We start from the raw sequence: 20,240 nt of genomic DNA on the forward strand, positions 1-20,240 counted from the left end.
GAATTTCATCATTATGGATTCCTCATTAACTTTTCCATATTTTTTATCTTATATTTAATTGCATAATTGCCTACTGTAAGTATGCCTTAAGATAGGGTTCTTCTACAAACAGCAGTGTCTGTGTTTAGTCTTAATCATTTAGGGCCCATAAGGAATATGAAGACTCCATCTACGCTTGGGAAGTAAAGAATCAAGCAGCTTAAGCTTCCTTTTTGAAGCCACAGAAAGAATTAGGATTAGAGTTTGCATGGCTTGGGCCTCATCCTGCGCTTGTCAACATACATGTGGGCTTTTGTGCTTCTGCAGAACTTTGGGTTCAGTGGCCCTCATGTCATTGTCCTATAAAACCGCTTTTGTCCTACAAAACTGCTAATCCTTTGTTTTCTTTCTGTAGGTCTTCTTTACAGGATAAAAAAATCTTGGATTCTATGAAATCATTCCTACTAGGCATATTCCCAAATATTCTTTATTAATTTGAGTTCCCACCAACTGCTGTGCTGAACAGCCAAAAAACCATCCAACTAATCTACTGACTGCTAAATTCTCCCTCAAATTGGAATCTCAGTGCTAAAGCCATTTAGGAGCAAGGCTTCCTTTGTGTCTGTTCATCATTGCTTAATGGCTGTGGAGCACCCGTGGAGCATTGAGAGCAATGTGTGTGTACACGCAGAGCAATTTACATTCTTGTTTGGATCTTTTTCTGTTGTGTAGCTGTGAGGCAGCATTTTTTTTTTTTTTTTGAGTAGTAAATAAGCCCACTTTATAATTGCAGGGAGCAGCCTCCGAAGATGGCCGTCTAAAGAGGGGTGATCAGATCATTGCTGTCAATGGGCAGAGTCTGGAAGGCGTAACCCATGAAGAAGCCGTTGCCATCCTTAAGCGGACAAAAGGCACTGTCACTTTGATGGTTCTCTCCTGAATTTGCTGCCAGAATTGAGCCACTACAACTTCTCCCTCTCATCCCACACTATAAAGAGAGTGATCCTGCACATTCTTCCCAGGCTGTGTTCACTGGGCTCTTCAATACTGTAGGAAAAAAAATAATATTTAAGTTTGTTTTGTCATATGGAAATGATTTTCTTACTGACACCCTAGCATCACATTCCCATTCTCTTTATATTTTGTGATGCAAACTCAAAGAGAAGGGCTCTTTGTTTGCATAGATAAAGCTGGTCTTTCTTCCTGAAGATACCTGACATTTTATAATCAGGTGGGCAAATTTTAATGTGTGATCTGTGGTTAGTAGAGAAAGAAAAAGTCACTCAAAAGCTAACCGAGGAAAAGTGGCTTCATGAAATTAAGGTGAAAAATGAAAGTATAAGGAAGAAAATCTCGAGTTTTATAAAAATGTATTTTGTTAATCTACCTTCTCTCCCCACTTCTAACTAAGAAAAGTTGTACTGAAAGTCTTTAAAAATTCTTTCAATATTTAATTATTTTAAATATTACTTATTAAACATTGCATCTCCTAGCTCTAATATATACATATATAGTTTTCTCCAAAAATGGGCTTCATGATTGAGTAAAATAGCAGCAATAGGAATCAATGTCCCTAAATTTGTAAAGAAACCATTTATTGCACATCTTGATGTTCATTTTCATATTTTACGTCACCTTTCTATAAGTAAAATGATGGCCTTGTCCTGTATTGACTGTGGTTTCTCTAGAAAGCCTCCATGCTAACCATGCAGGAGCGTGGAAGGGTCTCTGAATTGTCAGTGCTGGTATTAAGGGATGCTTTGCTGAAAATGTGTCTGTGTGCTGTGCAATTGGTTTTCAGTTAGTATTAATCTTAATGACAGAGAAAAAAGCAATGTGTTAGTAATTATTTTGGTTGTATGCCATTAGTAAATTGATAGAAAAATTAAGGGGATTAACATAACTTAATTTCATTGCTTTATATTAACATCTTGTAATACAATAGTTTAAGAATAAGGGAAACAGATGGAACTGTTTATTGAGACAACTGGTGAGGAATTATCATGTGTTCATTCCCATTTTAGAGCGTGAAACTCCTACATTAGAATATATAAAGTCATTTTGAATATTATCTATATTTGTAACAAAAGTAGTGTACAGATATTTTATTACAGCACTTTTGTGTAAATGCAGAATTGAAGTGAATAAATAAGTTTCATGGTACACCAAAAAAAAAAAGGCAGGCATATTATTTTTTGTTCTTTTCACTGGGAAAGAGCTTTATTGTTCAAAATTTGCAATTTAAAATTGGTTTTTATCATGTCTAACTGAACATATGGTGTCCATAGTTACAGTTAGAGGAACTTTGGACAACTGCATTATGAAAAGCTCAATGTTTTTTATGCCCAGATTTTTTATGTTAAAGATTCATAAACTCTGCATAGAGGAAGAAAACAGTATTGAAGAAAGAGAGGTGTTGTGCCTGTATGTGCTTTTCTGAAATGCTATGAGTGAAGCAATGTTTTGAATTGTTCTTTAGAGGGATCAAGAATTAAAGCATGTTCAGATAGAAAAAGTCATAATGAAAATTATTCTTAATAGCATGAGAAATATGAGTTGAGCACTGAACAAGGAATTGGGGAACCTTTGTTCTGCCACTTCTTTCCCTAATTAACTAATGAACATATGCATTCCCTCTGATTTATCTCCTGTGTGAAGTGATAGGTTATTTTATCCCAAATCTTATTGTCAAGTTCTAAAATATAAAAATTCTGTGATTCTTAGATATACAAAATGAATGGATAGAGCTACATATTCCAAGAATTCAGGAGATATTCTTCCCAACTAACTCTTGTAAACTGAGATACCTGATGCTGCAAAATACATTTCAGGATCTCAGTGACACAGTCAACTTCTTAGTCGCCAAGGAATGGCCCTTCAGCATGAAGGCACGTCAGGATCCTCTCATGGTTGGCTGCTGGAAGCTGAGCCACCCACTTTTATGTTTTAACTAGCAAAGGTCTTATGGAGGCCACTCTGTGGCATGCCCTAGGAAGGCAAGTTAACCAATGAATGTTGGCTTGAGTATGTGTGTGAGAGTGCTACAGTGACAGCAGCCCAACAGGTAACTGTACTATTCTGTGTAACATTGCCCCCAAAATTATGTCTCCCAGGAACCTCAGAATGTGACCTTATTTAGAAACAGGGTATTTGTAGATGTAGTCAGTTCAGTTAAAATGAAGTCATGCGGATTATAGTAGGCCCAAAATCCTTAAGAGAAGGCCAGGCAGAGACAGAAAGACATAGAAGACCATGTAAAGATAGGGAACAAAAAACAAACAAAAAATATCTGCAGCCACCAGAAGCTCGATGAGACTAGGAAGAATTTTTCCCTGGAGTCTTCGGAGACACCTTGTCCCTTAATTTCAGACATCTGGCCTCCAGAACACTGAGAATCAATTCCTGCTGTTTTAAACCACCTCATGTGTAGTAGTTTGCAACGGAAGCCCTAGGACACACTGAACAGAGTATCTTGGATGTTTTTATATTCTTAGCTACCATTGCTGTGCCTGGCAAATACGAGAGACTGTATACATTTTTATTCAGTATGTAGATGATTGAATTATAAGTTGTGGTTAATTTCATGGTATTACCTTGTTTTAGTTAAGCTAGCTATGGCCTTTATATTGAATTCAAAACAAAGCAGTGGGAATGCCACTTAGGGGTGTGGAATACTAGGGGAAAGCGTCCCTCCTGAACTGCCGTTAATTAACAAAGTCGAAGCATGTGGACATGAAGAGAAGGAGGGAAGAAAGGAAGGAAAAGAAGATTTGAGAGGAAAAGAATATAGATACATCAGCATTGGAGAATGACAGAGGCTTATGCTTCTTATATTATTCCTTCTTGGAAACGTTAAGATTTCTCCGTGGGGAAGGAAGAAAGTGTTTGAGCAAACAGTTTGAAGACTTGAACATTATAGTATTAATGCCAAATGCAACTCAAGACCATGTACAACTCACGATTGTGGCTTGCCCGTAATAGGTTCAGTATATTTGCTTGTGTGATTAAATCACATCGATGAATGCCAGACGTTTCTGGTTTCTTTGTGACATCTTCTGAATGATGATGATGGTGAAAATGATGATGTGTTTAATTTCAACATCTACTGATACATAGCAGCTGATGTTGCAGTGTGGTGTAGCAAGTCAGTAGAACCCATTTATCAGAATAGTGATGGAATTGGAAACATGAAAGATTAAGATTCATGAAAGACAAGAAAAAGATTTTTTTTTCCCATTTTAAGGCTCTTGATAAAGCAGATTTTGATTGATTCAAAGAAGCAAAGGAAGCTCTTCCCTGCTCTGAGATTACTGTGCCAAGCTGCCTTAGATCTGGCCATCTAGCTTACTGTCTGAGAATGCCAGACGGTGATTTAGTGCCTTTCTTCAGATCTCCATTATGGTGAGTGGAGAAGTTGAAAGGATGCCTGCAGGGAGACGAGAATCAATAAGCTTTTGAGGTCTAGGTGTGGAAATGTCAAAACTATCATCACCTGCTTTCAGCAGCCCTGGTGTGTTGTTTCGTGTCAGTGACAAGTATTCTGGAATGCATTTGATTTGTGCAAAGATGTTCCTCAACTTTGTCTACCAAAAAGTAATGTTTAACTTTGACTCTTCCTAAAGGGAGTTATTTTATTTTTACGGCGGGATTGGACTCTGTTACCTCAAGTAAAGAAAAAATGTTGGCGGCAGGAACATTTCTAAATGAAGTGTGTGGAGACTAGGAAAGCAAATGTGGTTACTATGATTTTTGTATAATTGACCTTGCAGCTTTTTGCCTTCAAAATATAGTTCCTCCATTTTATGTAAATTAGAAAAAAATTTTTATCATTTTTCTAGGAATTTTATTTAGCATTCAAGTACTGGTAAGTTCAGTCATAAGCCCTACAAAGGAATTCTTTCAAGACAGTGACAGACAATGGTAATGACCTCAGAATTCTCTCACTGAAAATGTTTCTTGATGTTTCAAAAAAAATTACAACCATCATCAAAAAGGCAGCTTCTAAGAGGGTGCTTTAACTTGTTCATTTAATAAAGGACATTTTTTGGAAAGTTGTGTCATTTGCTGATTCTTCGTGATCGTTTCTCCCTCCTTCCGACATCCTTCCCCTCCTCACATGTGTATTTTCTGAAATAAACAATTACCCTTGGAAAACCTACTTTTTCTCTTTTTTTCTTATTGATGTATTAGAAGTTGTGATTTTTCACGTGAGTCTACCCTGAAGTATTTGGCATTCAAAATTCCACTCTCTAAATTTCATTTCCCTAAAGGTCTTTTATGCATTCAGTAAAACTTAACAGATTTACCTTGCTTTGGAAAATTAGATAACTGTTTAAACCATGCCTATGATAAGCTGTCAAGGAATGTGATGCTTATTGTAGTGGTATATCCTGAAAGACATAGAGTAATATAAATTCAGTAGCTTTCTTTAAATAGATTTGTTTTCATTTTTATATAACCATGTCATTTTGCTTCTGAAGTTGGATGCAAAATAACATCACCAATTCAATGGACATGAGTTTGAGCAAACCCCGGCAGATAGTGAAGGACAGGGAAACCTGGTGCACTCAGTCCATGGGGTCGCAAAGAGTAGGACACAACTTAGCAACTAAACAACAAAACAGTTTGAGTGGTTTTGCATAGACTCTTCATGGTGTTTACCATGTCCTCATACAACTGCTGCTGCTGCTGCTGCTAAGTCACTTCAGTCGTGTCCAACCCTCAGCGACCCATGGACTGCAGCCCACCAGGCTCATCCATCCATGAGATTTTCCAAGCAGGAGTACTGGAGTGGGGTGCCATTGCCTTCTCCGACAACTCTGCTATTAATTACTAAATATTTATCATTAAAATAGACTCCCATTTAACTTAAGTGTGCTTAACAGCAGAGTTGTATCTCACTACTTTAAGTGGAAAACCATGTTATTTGCTGTAAATTTTAGGGTAACTATGAGCAAAAGCAATGTTATTAAATTGTCAAAATACCATTGCCTACCAAGGATGAAAACTTGAAGTCTACGCTCTGTGAGGGAGAGTTACAAATACTAGAATGGTGTTAATGACTCAGTGGAGACACTCCTGGACTTAAAAGAACTGAAAGAAAAATAGCTTGTTCATAATGTGATTTAAAGTTTTCTAGTGCCTTGTCATTATGCCCTACAAAAAAAGATCTCTCAATATACTATCTGTTTGGAAAAAACTCTGAATGGTTTTGTTTGTAGATTCCTTTTGAAAATGTAAAAGGAAGCCATTCAATTCCTATTTTAAGAGTATTAGTTAATGAGGTTAAGATTTTGTGTATAAGACTTTCACTGAAATCAGAATTGGGTCCTCACCTCCAATGCTTTAGTATTGGCAATCTGAGTTTGAAATAAAGGACAAATGACATAAATTAATGGAGTAAAATTAATGTTGTGATATTAAATAAAGCTAATGTCTCCTGCACCTGGAGGGCGATGCAGATGGTAGGCATACCTAATTATGCACCCTGCTGCCTTTAAGTGTACTGATAAAAATCTCTCAGCTGAGTATAAAATATGTTCGTTCAGTGGCTCCAGACACATTTGAGTAAGACAGCAAGCACAATACATAAAAAAACATAGCCTAACATATATTTTTTTGAGGAAAACATGCAATTCTGTGCTGCTGTTGCTAAGTCGCTTCAGTCGTGTCCGACTCTGTGCGACCCCATAGACGGCAGCCCACCAGGCTCCCCCGTCCCTGCGATTCTCCAGGCAAGAACACTGGAGTGAGTTGCCATTTCTTTCTCCAATGCATAAAAGTGAAAGTGAAGTCTCTCTGTCATGCCCAACTCTTAGAAACCCCATGGACTGCAGCCTTCCAGGCTCCTCCGTCCATGGGATTTTCCAGGCAAGAGTACTGGAGTGGGGTGCCATTGCCTTCTCTGATGCAATTCTGTAAGTTAAATGATTAAATATTTGCCTGGTTTTTAAAGTAAATCATTCTTAGAGTCATAGTCTTTGTCCTTTCTGTGTATATTAGAATATATGTCAGTTCCATTAGGAAAAGATTTTCTCAAACGAGCTAGGAAGTAGTTTAAGTTTACATTTTTACTTTCTATACATTAGTTATAAAGATAAATTTACAATAGAATCCTAAATCATCTGATTGCTTACCCTAGGTACAAATTAGACTGGCCAAATATCACTCAGATATGTATAAATTTGCTCAATTGTTTAAGAAGTAGTTACTCTAGATAACATGTAATAATTAGATAATCTTTTTTTTTTTTTTTTACTACCGGTATTTCAGAGATGTCACTGAACTTTATAAAACTTATGTATTTTCTTCCTTCAAGGAATGTGAATTCTGGCTTTGTTTTGTTACAGTTGGATACCTATGCATTTAAAAGTGCAACTTCCCAAGTTTTAGCTTCAGAATGATTTTTTATTTATTTTTTATTTTTTTCTAGGAGAGTTGTGCTGTCTTCCAGAGGAGAAGTCTTAGCATGAGTTTTTATAATAGCTTCATTCCTAGATCATTGTCCTGTTCCTGCTTATCATCCCCATTTCAATACAAAAGTCATCAGAAATCCTCTTGACTCATGGTAACTTATCAACCTGGGAATTCGTATCTGTGCACATTTTCAAGTGTGTGTTAGATTTAGATTGAAGTAAATATTAGGCTTTAAAAATGTGATCTCAAGAGGTTTCATTTGTTCACTTTTTAAAAGTAGTCCTATTCCACTCCCTTCCTTGTCACCAGTACTCTTTTTTTCCTTCCTAGCACTTGACATTCCTTTTAACAATTGACTTGTTTATTGTCTTTCTTTCACTATGCCATCATCGAACTGTAAAAGACACAGAATAGTGATCTTGTCTGTTTGGTCACCACACATCTTCACTGCTTAGAGCAGTGACTGGCACAGAGTTGATGCTTAATAAATATTTATTGAATTAATGAGTTTTTTTTCTCCCCTGGTTTTCTCACCCACTTGAAAATTTTTTCTTGTAATTATCCACATAAAACAAGCTGAACTCTCTTTTGAAATACTGTTGTGTTCCAAATGAATAAATGAATGATTTTTAAAATGCTTTTATGATACTTCTTATATACATCCCTTATTTTTCTTATAATTAGATGTATGTCTGTAACCTGTGTGCATGCTAAGTCAGTTTACTTGTGTCCAGCTCCGTGAACTTATGGACTGTAGCCCACCAGGCTCCTCTGTCAGTTTCTCTAGGCAAGAATATTGGAGTGGTAGCCATGCCCTCCTGCAGGTATCTTCTCGACCTAGGATTGAACCCTTGTCTCTTACAACTCCAGTATTGGCAGGCAGGTTCTTTACTACTAGTGCCACCTGGAAAGCCCATTTATATAGCCTACATTTTAAAAAATGACAAGTAAAATACTCTTCTTCAGACAGTTTTTATCAAAATAGATCTAAGGCCAGATGTTCATTTTATGATAAGGATGCTGGCTCATTTAAAAAAAAATTCAGGGCTAGGGAGCATGTAATTTCTTCATCTTTTGTTCTTAGGGCTAATGAGTAAAGGAATTATACATTTTAAAATATACATTTGTAATGTTTCTTGGCATTTGGATAAAAAAATGGGAATTAGGTTCAACTCAGTCATCTACATTTATTGTTAAGTACCTATTAGTCCTATTCAGTAGTTAATTTTTTTATAGCTTTTCCTTTCTGTATGTTACAGGTATTCATGTAACAAAGTCATCAAGTCTCAACACCCACTTTGACTGCCTTGAATGAATGTAAGTCAGAGCTGATGAATGTCTTACACTGAAGGAGCTCTAGATTTCTCTGAAATCCATCGTGGGCCTCTGGGTCTCAAGGCCCTGGATTCATTTCCTGGCTTGGTCCCAGACTGAAGGGCAGTTGACCTCTTGGAGTCTCTGCCTCCTTGACTGTAAAAGGGAAATAATAGTGTCTTCCTCTCAGCTTCATTAGTGTCAAATGAGGTGATGTATCTGCTCCTGGTGGCACTAGGTAAATTGATAGATATATTTTTAGTATTTCTTAAGTTAGTATAACTTCAGGGCTGCTATGATACCTGTAGTGAAATTGTGGGGCTCATCTAGAGTAGAATGTGCTGTCACCAGTCTTAAATTATATCCCAATTTTGAAATAAACTTGTCAAGTGTCCTCTTAGTTTCTCATCCTAGAAATGTCCTCATACTTTCTGTTAGAATGGAAAGCAAAGTCAGAAATTACTACAGAAGAGCTGAGAACGACATAATCTCATTCGTTGATGAAGCAAATGTGTCACTCCTTAACATTTTAAATAAGATATTTTGGTATGGGAGTTATTTAAGCCTAGTGAGAGGCTTTATCATCAATCTGAGCCCCATCTCTTGCATAATAAGCAGAGTTTCTAATTTTGAAAGTAAATGGGAAGTTGTTCAATATTCATCACCCCATAATCTCTCCTAGTCCTCTGTGTTCAATTAATAGGAAAAGTAAACTTTATTTTCATCTTTTTTAGGTACAATCTTTTCAGAAGGGAGGGAATGAAGACATGAGCTTGGTAGACTAAACAGTCATCTAGAAGGAAGTTGGTGAGATCAGACTGTCAGATCCTCCTTTCTTAGATATTATTTATCAAGTGATTGATACTGAACAAGTTGGGGAAATGTAAGGTGGAAATTGTATGCACTGCTAGTGATTAAATGCTTTAGTCCCTTCCCTTCCACCACCCCTCCCCCTGCCCAAGGATTTAAGGAAACATTATTAGGTTTTAAAGAGGACTACTCCCAAGTGACAATCACAGTTGATTATAAAATCAGCTTCAAGTTGTATGATCTGCCTCTTGATGGTTCATACTGTAAAAGATTGAGGTGAGGGCCTCTGTTTGGATCCTGCAGCATGCTTTTCTTTAGGTGTGATGAAGGGTGATGTTTTTCCGTACTAGAGAGCAGATGACTAGTACATGCAAGCCTAATTTCTAGGTTTGGACATTGGGAGGGGTAAGCCTATAAAGCATTCTCAGTCCCCACTTGTTAATAAAATGGTTTATGGGTATTTACAAAAGAAATCATGCTTTTCAATTACTTAAATATTAGAAGTCAGTTAAGAGCAGAGAATCATCTTAAACCTTTATAAGGCACTGAAATCCCAATGAATGTATATGTTTACACCAGCTGTGCAGAAGTGATCCTTTGCAGGTAGATGAGCTCCTGAGAAAGTTGGAAATGGAAGTCCTAAAGTGGAAAAACGTTGGTAGGTTTTCCCTGATGACCATGGATCACATATTTCTTCATACTTTGTGATAATGTTGGGCTTCCCTGGTAGCTCAGCTGGTAAAGAATCTGCCTGCAGTGTGGGAGATCTGGGTTTGATCCCTGGGTTGGGAAGATCCCCTGGAGAAGGGAAAGGCTACTCACTTTAGTATTCTGGACTGCAGAATTCCATGGACTGTATAGGCCATAGGGTCACAAAGAGTCAGACACAACTGAGAAACTTTCACTTGTGATGATGTTATTACTTAGAAAACTTAACTATTTTTCAAGTGAAAACAAGAAAAAATTATTAAAGTAGCTTTAACTTTCCATACAGGGATTCTAAATACTAGAGAAGATAGTTTAGTTGCTAAAGAATTTGAATGGGATTGTGGAAAATGTTCCCTACTTGAAGGAGAAAAAAATGAAATTAGAGATATAAGTCTTTCCTTTATTAAGGCCAGATACTAGGTTTTGACAATTATTTTTCTTAATGGGGATAATATCTTCCAACTAAGGTTTTTAAAGTCGAAATAGGTAATAGATGTGAAAGTTTTTAGTCCCAAAGCATCAGTTCAGTTGCTCAGTCATGTCCAACTCTTTGCAAGCCCACGAACCGCAGCATGCCAGGCCTCTCTGTCCATCACCAACTCCCAGAGTTTACCCAAACTCATGTCCATCGAGTTGGTGATGCCATCCAACCATCTCATCCTCTGTCATCCCCTTCTCCTCCTGCCCCCAATCCTTCACCAGCATCAGGATCTTTTCAAATGTGTCAGCTCTTTACATCAGGTGGCCAAAGTAGTGGAGTTTCAGCTTCAACATCAGTCCTTCCAATAAACACCCAGGACTGATCTCCTTTAGGAGGGACTGGTTGGATCCCCTTGCAGTTCAACAGACTCTCAAGAGTCTTCTCTAATACCACAGTTCAAAAGCATCAATTCTTCGGTGCTCAGCTTTCTTCACAGTCCAACTCTCACATCCACACATGACCACTGGAAAAACCATAGCCTTGACTAGACAGACCTTGTTGGCAAAGTAATATCTCTGCTTTTTAATATGCTATCTAGGTTGGTCATAACTTTTCCTTCCAAGGAATAAGCATCTTTTAATTTCATGGCAGCAATCACCATCTGCAGTGATTTTGGAGCCCCCCAAAATAAAGTCTGACACTGTTTCCACTGTTTCCCCATTTATTTCCCATGAAGTGATGGGACTAGATGCCATGATCTTAGTTTTGTGAATGTTGAGCTTTAAGCCACCTTTTCACTCTCTTCTTTCACTTTCATCAAGATGCTCTTTAGTTCCTCTTCACTTTCTGCCATAAGGGTGGTGTCATCTGCATATCTGAGGTTATTGATATTTCTCCCAGCAATCTTGATTCCAGCTTGTGCTTCTTCCAGCCCGGCATTTGTCATGATGTACTCTGCATAGAAGTTAAATAAGCAGGGTGACAATATACAGCCTTGATGTACTCCTTTTCCTCTTTGGAACCAGTCTGCTGTTCCATGTCCAGTTCTAACTGTTATTTCCTGACCTGCCTATAGATTTCTCAAGAGGCAGGTCAGGTGTTCTGGTATTTCCATCTGTTTCAGAATTTTCCACAGTTTATTGTGATCCATACAGTCAAAAGGCTTTGGCGTAGTCAGTAAAGCAGAAATAGATGTTTTTCTGGAACTCTTGATTTTTTGATGATCCGGTGGATGTTGGCAATTTGATCTCTGGTTCCTCTACCTTTTCTAAAACTAGCTTGAACATCTGGAAGTTCATGGTTCATGTATAGCTTGGAGAATTTTGAGCATTACTTGAGTAGCATGTGAGATGAGTGCAATTATTTGGTAGTTTGAGCAATCTTTGGCATTGCTTTTCTTAGAGATTGGAATGAAACCGGCATTTTCCAGTCCTGTGGCAACTGCTGAGTTTTCCAAATTTGCTGACATATTGAGTGCAGCACTTTCACAGCATCATCTTTTAGGATTTGAAATAGCTCAAAGCATAGATCATTGTTATCTATTAGCTAACCCACACATTTATGACTTTTTTGATTAAAAGTTATCAAATTGACCAGTCCTGTCAAAATAATATATTTTGTCATTTTCCTGTTACATAGCTCTAGAAATATTCCTACTCATACAATGTTTTATTAATGAATGAAACATTTATATATGCCACTCTTTTCCAAAAGTGTTAGGTGGTATATGTATTTAAAATTTGTGTTATGTAATTTTTAAAAAATTAATAATGATAAATCCATTAAAGAGCAAAACCACACTCATTCCCAAGCATGATCTTTCCCCCATTAATGTGTCTTGAACATAACCATTTACAGCAGATAGTTAAATCATGTTGCTTTAATTTTTGTACCTTATGGGCTTTATTCAGTTCAGTTAAGTAGCTCAGTCATGTCCGACTCTTTGTGATCCCATGGACTGCAGCACGCCAGGCTTCCCTGTCCATCACCAACTCCTAGAGCTTGCTCAAACTTATATCCATTGAGTCGGTGATGCCATCCAGCCATCTCATTCTCTGTTGTCCCCTTTTCCTCCTGCTTTCAATCTTTCCCAGCATCAGGGTCTTTTCCAATGAGTCAGTTCTTTGCATCAGGTGGCCAAAGTATTGGAACTTCAGCTTCAGCATCAGTCCTTCCAATGACTATTCAGGACTGATTTCCTTTAGGTGGACTGGTTGGATCTCCTTGCAGTCCAAGGGACTCTTAAGAGTTTTCTCTAACATCATAGTTCAAAATTATCAGTTCTTCAGTGCTCAGCCTTCCTTATGGTCCAACTCTCACATCCGTACATGACTACTGGAAAAACCATAGCTTTGACTAGACCAGCCTTTGTTGGTATTGTAATGTCTCTGCTTTTTAATATGCTGTCTAGGTTTGTCACAGCTTTTGTTCCAAGGAGCAAGCGTCTTTTAATTTCATGGCTTCAGTAACCATCTGTAGTGATTTTGTAGCCCAAGAAAATAAAGTCTGTCACTGTTTCCACTGTTTCCCCATCTATTTTCCATGAAGTGATGGGACCAGATGCCATGATCTTAGTTTTTTGAATGTTGAATTCTAAGTTAGCTTTTTCTCTCTCCTCTTTCACCTTTATCGAGAGGCTCTTTAGTTGCCCTGTGACCTTGTGCCAGTAGGTGACTTCTCTGAACTTCAGTGTCCTCATTTCTAAAAGGAGGACTATGATGAATGCTTTCTAGGATTGTCATACAATATCTTTTCTCTAGTCCCCTCTTAGAAGTGTTATCCCATACAGAGGTGAGGGAAATAATATTAGCTCAGGAGTGTTACTCAGCAAAGTAGAGAGAGGTGAGTGAGGGAAAGAAGGCAGGAAGAAAGAAAAAGTTGATTTAGAGAAAAGGAGAAGATCTTTAGCCCCAAGACTATTATAAAATTTCTACTATTGAATATGAAAGTTAAATATTTTCTTCCTTAGAGTCAATGGAAAACAAAAAGACAAGACCAATTACACTTTGGAGGAAAAAAAGCAGAATTTACAAAAGCTCACATACTACATATAAATAAATGATAAGACCTTTATAAGTACTTAGTAACTACAAATAAATAAATGATAGAATCATTTTGGAACAGACTTGACCAGATCAAGGTAAAAGAAACCAAAAATAATACCAGTGGGCCCAATGCTAGTTTTCATCTTCTGCAACTTTTTTCTCTTTTCAGACTTTTTATTTAACTTTGACTTTGCCAACAAGGGTCCGTCTAGTCAAGGCTATGGTTTTTCCAGTGGTCGTGTATGGATGCAAGAGTTGGACTGTGAAGAAAGCTGAGCGCTGAAGAATTAATGCTTCTGAACTGTGGTGTTGGAGAAGACTCTTGAGAGTCCCTTGGACTACAAGGAGATCTAACCAGTCCCTCCTAAAGGAGATCAGTCCTGGGTATTCATTGGAAGGACTGATGCTGAAGCTGAAACTCCAATACTTTGGCCACCTCATGCAAAGAGTTGACTCACTGGAAAAGACCCTGATGCTGGGAAGGATTGGGGGCAGGAGGAGAAGGGGACAACGGAGGATGAGATGGCTGGATGGCATCACCGACTCGATGGACATGAGTCTGAGTAAACTTCTGGAGTTGGTGATGGACAGGGAGGCCTGGCATGCTGCAGTCCACAGGGTTGCAAAGAGTTGGACATGACTGAGTGACCGAACTGAACTGAACTGAAGAGAATTTTGATAAATCATGGATGTTTTTCACTCTCTGTGGAAGTAGGAAAATTACACAAGGTTTCAAGGGATTGAAGGGCAGAATGCTGCTTCTTTTTGTTCCTGTAGACATTGCTGAAACTTAGGGCTAGTGGATGGTTTCCATAGGAATGCTTGGTATCTAGGTAGAAGCTGGCAGAATGGTTTTAACCTTTCCAGAATGTCCTTGAAGAAAAGTTACCTCTTACTCAATTGAAGTTACTCCCCAAGATAGTCTTTATTATAAAAAAGAATATATTATATGTATCTTATTTAATCAAGCCCACTTTCCACAATATGTCAACCTGAGAACAGCATCTACTGGACAAACAGTAAATCTTCATAAATATTGGTACTAAGGCCCTGTTTATCTCTTTGACTTCTACCTTAGGTAGTACTAATGATAATCAGAATAGTCTATTCCAGTGGTACCAGTTGATACCATGCAGAGAATATTTCCTCTGTACTTTAATCTATGAACCATCTGAAATCCTTTAAGAAGCATCCTTAGAGGTGGCATGATGAAAAAGTGAAGTAAAGCCATAATCTAGATATTTTAGTTTATAGAGTATAGATTTGGCTTGACGTATAATCAAAGTATTAACAAAGTACTCAACACCTAGAGTTATAGATGTAATGTTTGATAAATGAGGTACGAGTTGATAACCAGAGTACTCTTTGGCCCAATTTTTTTTTTTTCCACCTGTGTTCTGCATGAACTCTTTAGACAGTGAATGTTTCCTGGAAATAGATGATTGATTAGCGGTTCAGTGACTGTCAGGACAGCCTCTGTAGGATCTTCCCCAGTCTTCCTTTCTCCCTCCACCAAACAGCCCTCTCCTTTTAGTGAAAATATTTATCCCCATTGTAGCAGTTCCTTTGCAATACCAACTCTGTTTCTGTCCTTGTTATTCTTTCCAGTGTTGTTCACAACTGTCAAAGATGATTTGATGCCTCTCTTAAAAAAGTAGATAAGAGCTAAATTCCTGGAAATCTTTTAATCTTTGCCTTGGATTAAAAAAAAAACAGAGAGAAGGAGCAGTGCGTACAAACATTTCCTCGAGACATGTCATAACCTTAAGGACTCTGGTTAGTGAGACTAAGAGAGCTCATTGCTAAGGTAAACTGAAGGGAAGGGCCATCTGACTGTGACTGTCAGGGAGAACCCCAGTTCCAACCCATTGTTTTACTACAAAGACTGAAGAACCACAGCTCATTCTCAGAATTGTTGTCATACTTCATCTAGAAGTGCTCTCAACACCTTTTTGACAAAGGAAGGAAATGAAGTTTGTGGAAGTTAAGGGATCAGACAGTTGCATGAAGTCCCGTTGTCTTTACTCTCTGATAGCAAAATGCGCCATCCCTGATAACTCAGTCTTTTCTGTCCGTAGCTTATTTATCAACTTCTCAATCACTTTTGCTTTCCTGTCAGCCCTCTTCAGATTGCCAGTACATATTATATGGTAGACTTGAAGTCTAAAGCTGATTTTCATAACATGATCAGTGGATGAACTATAATTAATGATAAATGGGCTGTATTGGAAGAAGCACAGACTGGCAACTAAAATATGCAACTGAAAGGAGACTGAAGTGTTTATTTCATTTATGGAGCTTTAGGTTTATGCTCATTAAACTTTCTTAAATATCGTTTGACTGATCTCTATCTTACTCCAGTCTTCACTCTCAAAGAAAGGATTGCAAATTCCATCCCCTCGCCTGTTCATTTCCTAGTCTTTTTCCCATACTACGTGCTGCGCTGTTTCTTTGCTCCATCTTCAGGCTAGAATGGCCACGTATGTCTGGCAAGTGGGGCAGGTTGACCCAGGACTTCTGGCTAACTCAGAAACTCTACATAAAGTCCTTGACTGTCATGGAGGGAAATGCAGAGTAGCCCATAGGAAATGATAACTCTGATCACCTCTCTTGGCAAAATCATCTATCTGGTTTCAGCACATACATAAATGATGGCAAGCAAAAAAGATAAAAAGAAGAAAGAAAAGAAATCTTGTCTTGGAAGAATGTATAGGGAAGGTTAGGTGGACTTATGTGAATATAGCATAAATATGTAGTGAGATTGTATCTGGAACTGTGGAATACCTGTTTTTCTATGCACTGCATAGTTCTCACTCCACTCCTTCTGCCCCTCACCTATCTTTCTCTCTTTCCCTCTCCTAAAAAAACAAACAAACAACTTTCCCCCCTCCCCAGCCCACAGTAAAATATAAGCAAACTCTCAAAGTAGCTGCTGACAAAAGTATTGGAGGAAGAAGTTTAAGTTTTTAATACACAGTGTTTTCATCCCCCCAAACAATATCAGAATATGGCTGCTGAGGAAGAAGGAATAGAAGGAATTAAAGGCCTTAAAGTGGGATGCAGGGGAAAGAATTGCCTGATGTAAGACCCAGAAGCTGAGGGGAGGGCGCTTGGGGCCCTCTTGTCCTTGAGTGAATGTCTCCCATTGACAGTTTGCGTGGATCCACCAGCAGTGCCCTGATTCTGACAGACACTCCAGGTTGGGGAACTGGAGGAAGGGGCACTGAAGGACTTGGGTAGGTTTGGCAACATGAGGGAAAGGTCTTCCTCCCTGGTTAGGGAGAGTGCATATCATTATCAGTTACAAAGTTCTGTAAGAGGGGAGCAAGGACCATGGCACTTCTGTTTCTCACAAGCAAACATTGAAGTCCCCATACAAAGGGTATCTCTAATTCCTGAGTGGCTAGCATTTCAAAATTTTGTATAAGGAGAATAATTGGAGATGAAGAGGATGGTGGTTGAGAATAGCATTTGCGACATGGTTTACCACTGCTCTAGCTAATGGTTAGCCTGGGCACAGACTGGTTAGTTAAAGGGAGAAACTTCCCTTGCTTGAACTTCATATAACCTAGCAGCACTGTCCTCCCACAAGGCAGTGCTCTGTGATCACTGAGGGTGTCTATCCCTGTTTTGTCCAGAGAAGGCAATGGCACCCCACTCCAGTGCTCTTGCCTGGAAAATCCCATGGACAGAGGAGCCTGGTAGGCTGCAGTCCATGGGGTCGCTAAGAGTTGGACATGACTGAGCGACTTCACTTTCACTTTTCACTTTCATACATTGGAGAAGGAAATGGCAACCCACTCCAGTATTCTTGCCTGGAGAATCCCAGGGTCGGGGAGCCTGGTGGGCTGCTGTCTATGGGGTCGCAGAGTCAGACATGACTGAAGCGATTTAGCATAGCATAGCATCCCTGTTTTGTCAGGGTGTGTCCTGAGCAGAGACCAGAAGGGAAAGAGTTTACTTTCATTCTGCAATCAGCAGGTCAAAATGGTTATCTTGGTTCCTAGCGTGCCCTTGGTTCAAAGCCCCACTTCACATTTCCTGTCTCTTATGAAGACCTTTTATTGTTCTTGTCTTTGTCCTTGGTCTAGATTGTGCTGTTCTGAGTTGCTCACACATGTCCAACTCTTTGCAACCCCATGGACTGTAGCCCACCAGGTTCCTCTCTCCATGGGGATTCTCCAGGCAAGAATGCTGGAGTGGCTTTCTATGCCCCTCCTCAAGGGGATCTTCCCAAGCCAGAGATCAAACCCAGAACTCCCACATTGCAGGCAGGTTCTTTACCATCTGAGCTACCAGGAAAGCCCCTAGATTGTCTACTTATGTTGTATTCTGTTACATGTTTAAACAATTGACCTAGAAAAACTAGTGTTTGGTATGTGTTAAATACCATGTTTGAAGGGGCTTCCCCTGTGGTTCAGCTGGTAAAGAATCCTCCTGCAGTGAGGGAGACCTGGGTTTTATCCCTGAGTTGGGAAGATCCTGGGAGAAGGGAAAGGCTATCCACTCCAGTATTTTGGCTTGGAGAATTCCATGGACTGTATAGTCCTGCTGCTGCTGCTAAGTCACTTCAGTCGTGTCTGACTCTCTGTGACCCCATAGACGGCAGCCACCAGGCTCTCCCCTCCCTGGGATTCTCCAGGCAAGAACACTGGAGTGGGTTGCCATTTCCTTCTCCAATACATGAAAGTGAAAAGTGAAAGTGAAGTCACTCAGTTGTGTCCTACCAGGCTCCTCCATCCATGGGATTTTCCAGGCAAGAGTACTGGAGTGGGGTGCAATGGGGCCTCAAAGAGTCAGACATGACTGAGCAACTTTCACTTTCAGACTTTGTTAGAGGAGGAAGATAAGTCAAACATTTTTGTGGAGATCAAAGAAAGCCTTGGATGTGCTCAAGAACTCTGGAAGTGAAATGCAAGCTGGTTCTTTGTGAGTCCTGATTTTGCTTCCAAGTGTAAGACTTCTGTGTTTTTTAAGTTTTTTGATCCACTTGTGTCACTAACACTACTCGTTTGGACTAGTTGTGCAATCATGCCACTCTACTCAGATGCATCTTAGGTGTTCCGCTGTGTAGAAACATGTCCATGCTTTGCTTAGTCTACAGCTTGGCCCTGAGTTTTCCAATCTGATTCTCCAGTTCTGTTTCAGAGAAGTGCTAGTCCTATCACTCTGTTTATAATTTTCAAAACATGATTGGTATATGCTGGCCTCCGTGATTCTATTAACACTTACCTTTTTCTGAAATAACCTTTTCTTTAACCTGTCCCTGGATTCATTCTTTGAGACCTAGCTCAAATCATTTATTCTTCATCAAGTTATCTCTTTACTGAGCTAGTATGTGTTAAAGTGCTTCCCATGGCAAGTACTTAGAACACTGATTATTGTTAATCAGAACTCATCTTTCTTCTTATGCTCATAAAATTTCATCTCTGTGAAGAAGGAAATGGAAACCCACTCCATTTTTCTTGCCTGGGAAAGTCCCTGGACAGAAGAGCCTGGCGGGCAGCAGTCCATGGGATTACATGACTGAGCACGCATGTATGCAGGGGATGGGGGGTAGAGGGTGATGGTGAAAGTGTTAGTCTCTCAGTTGTGTCCGACTCTTTGTGACCCCATGGACTGTAACCTGTCACACTCTTCTGTCCATGGAATTCTCCATGGAGATGGGTTGGTAGCAATAAACAGGTAAAACTTAAAAAAAAATTTATCTCTGGCATAGAATTTTTTGAGTGTTACATATTACCTACTAAAAAAAATCTTGTATGGTCTAAAAATAATTTGTTGGATCGTTGGTTAAACTCAGTTAAACTCAGTTAAACTCAGATTTGTTTTATGTCAGGCTTCTCAGAATGTCAAATACAGCAATATATTGTAAATCTTCACTGAGTGTGGGATACCATTTTCCAAACCAAAGTGACCAAAAATATCTGGTGAGACTGAAGTTCCAAGGAATACATTGTAAGGAAGCACATCTCTACTCCATTAGACTTTGATCTAATAAAGTCATTTGGCTATATATTCTCTTCCCCAATAAATTTTAAGCTTCTGGCTGGACCAATCCAGCCAGAATCAAATTTTTTTTTCCCCATGAAATATTACATGTATCATATAGCAGGCCATATTACATTTTCTTTTTGAGAGAGAAAGATTTTTTTTTTTTCCTAAAGGAACTGGAAAGGAGTTGAAAGCAAGGAAGTTAGAGAGCATGTGTTTATTATGTTTAAGAAATTAATTGAGTTGTGAATGGTAAAAAGGAAACCCTCTGTGCCTGTCCAGCACACAGAGAGCATGGAGCTGGACAGGGAAATACTGGGTCAGCTTTTGGCATGCCCACAAAGTTGCAACAAAGTAATTTAACTGATATTAGAAGATTAGGTTGTAGAGTACAAGCCAGTCCTTTTACAGTCAAATATGGTTCCAAGTTGGCTGCTCTTCCTTGGTAAGTTCTTATGTATGGGTATATTTTAGTATTCCAATATCTACATCTTTCTAGGTTATTAAATTTGACCAAAACCTTGATCACATATTATGGATCTGGCATGTGGTCA

General features: G+C 38.9%; 1 protein-coding gene and 1 long non-coding RNA gene across 15 annotated transcripts in view; both read left to right on the forward strand.

The window, feature by feature from the left end:
• MPDZ (multiple PDZ domain crumbs cell polarity complex component) overlaps positions 1 to 5,030 on the forward strand; it is a 175,301-nt gene extending 170,271 nt beyond the window's left edge. For all 14 annotated transcript variants that reach the window (XM_061425290.1, XM_061425279.1, XM_061425282.1 and 11 more), the window contains one exon: positions 773 to 5,030. In XM_061425290.1, the coding sequence (XP_061281274.1) occupies positions 773 to 919 (147 nt within the window). In that variant the 3' untranslated portion in view covers positions 920 to 5,030. The remainder of the gene's footprint in view (positions 1 to 772) is intronic.
• A 3,445-nt stretch (positions 5,031 to 8,475) lies between these two features.
• LOC133252592 (uncharacterized) lies at positions 8,476 to 16,026 on the forward strand. Its single transcript, XR_009737988.1, has 2 exons — positions 8,476 to 8,712; positions 13,862 to 16,026. It is a non-coding gene; the product is annotated as an uncharacterized LOC133252592 (long non-coding RNA).
• The last annotated feature ends 4,214 nt before the right edge of the window (positions 16,027 to 20,240 follow it).

Source organism: Bos javanicus, chromosome 8, assembly GCF_032452875.1.
Source record: "Bos javanicus breed banteng chromosome 8, ARS-OSU_banteng_1.0, whole genome shotgun sequence".
Taxonomy (NCBI): domain Eukaryota; kingdom Metazoa; phylum Chordata; class Mammalia; order Artiodactyla; family Bovidae; genus Bos; species Bos javanicus.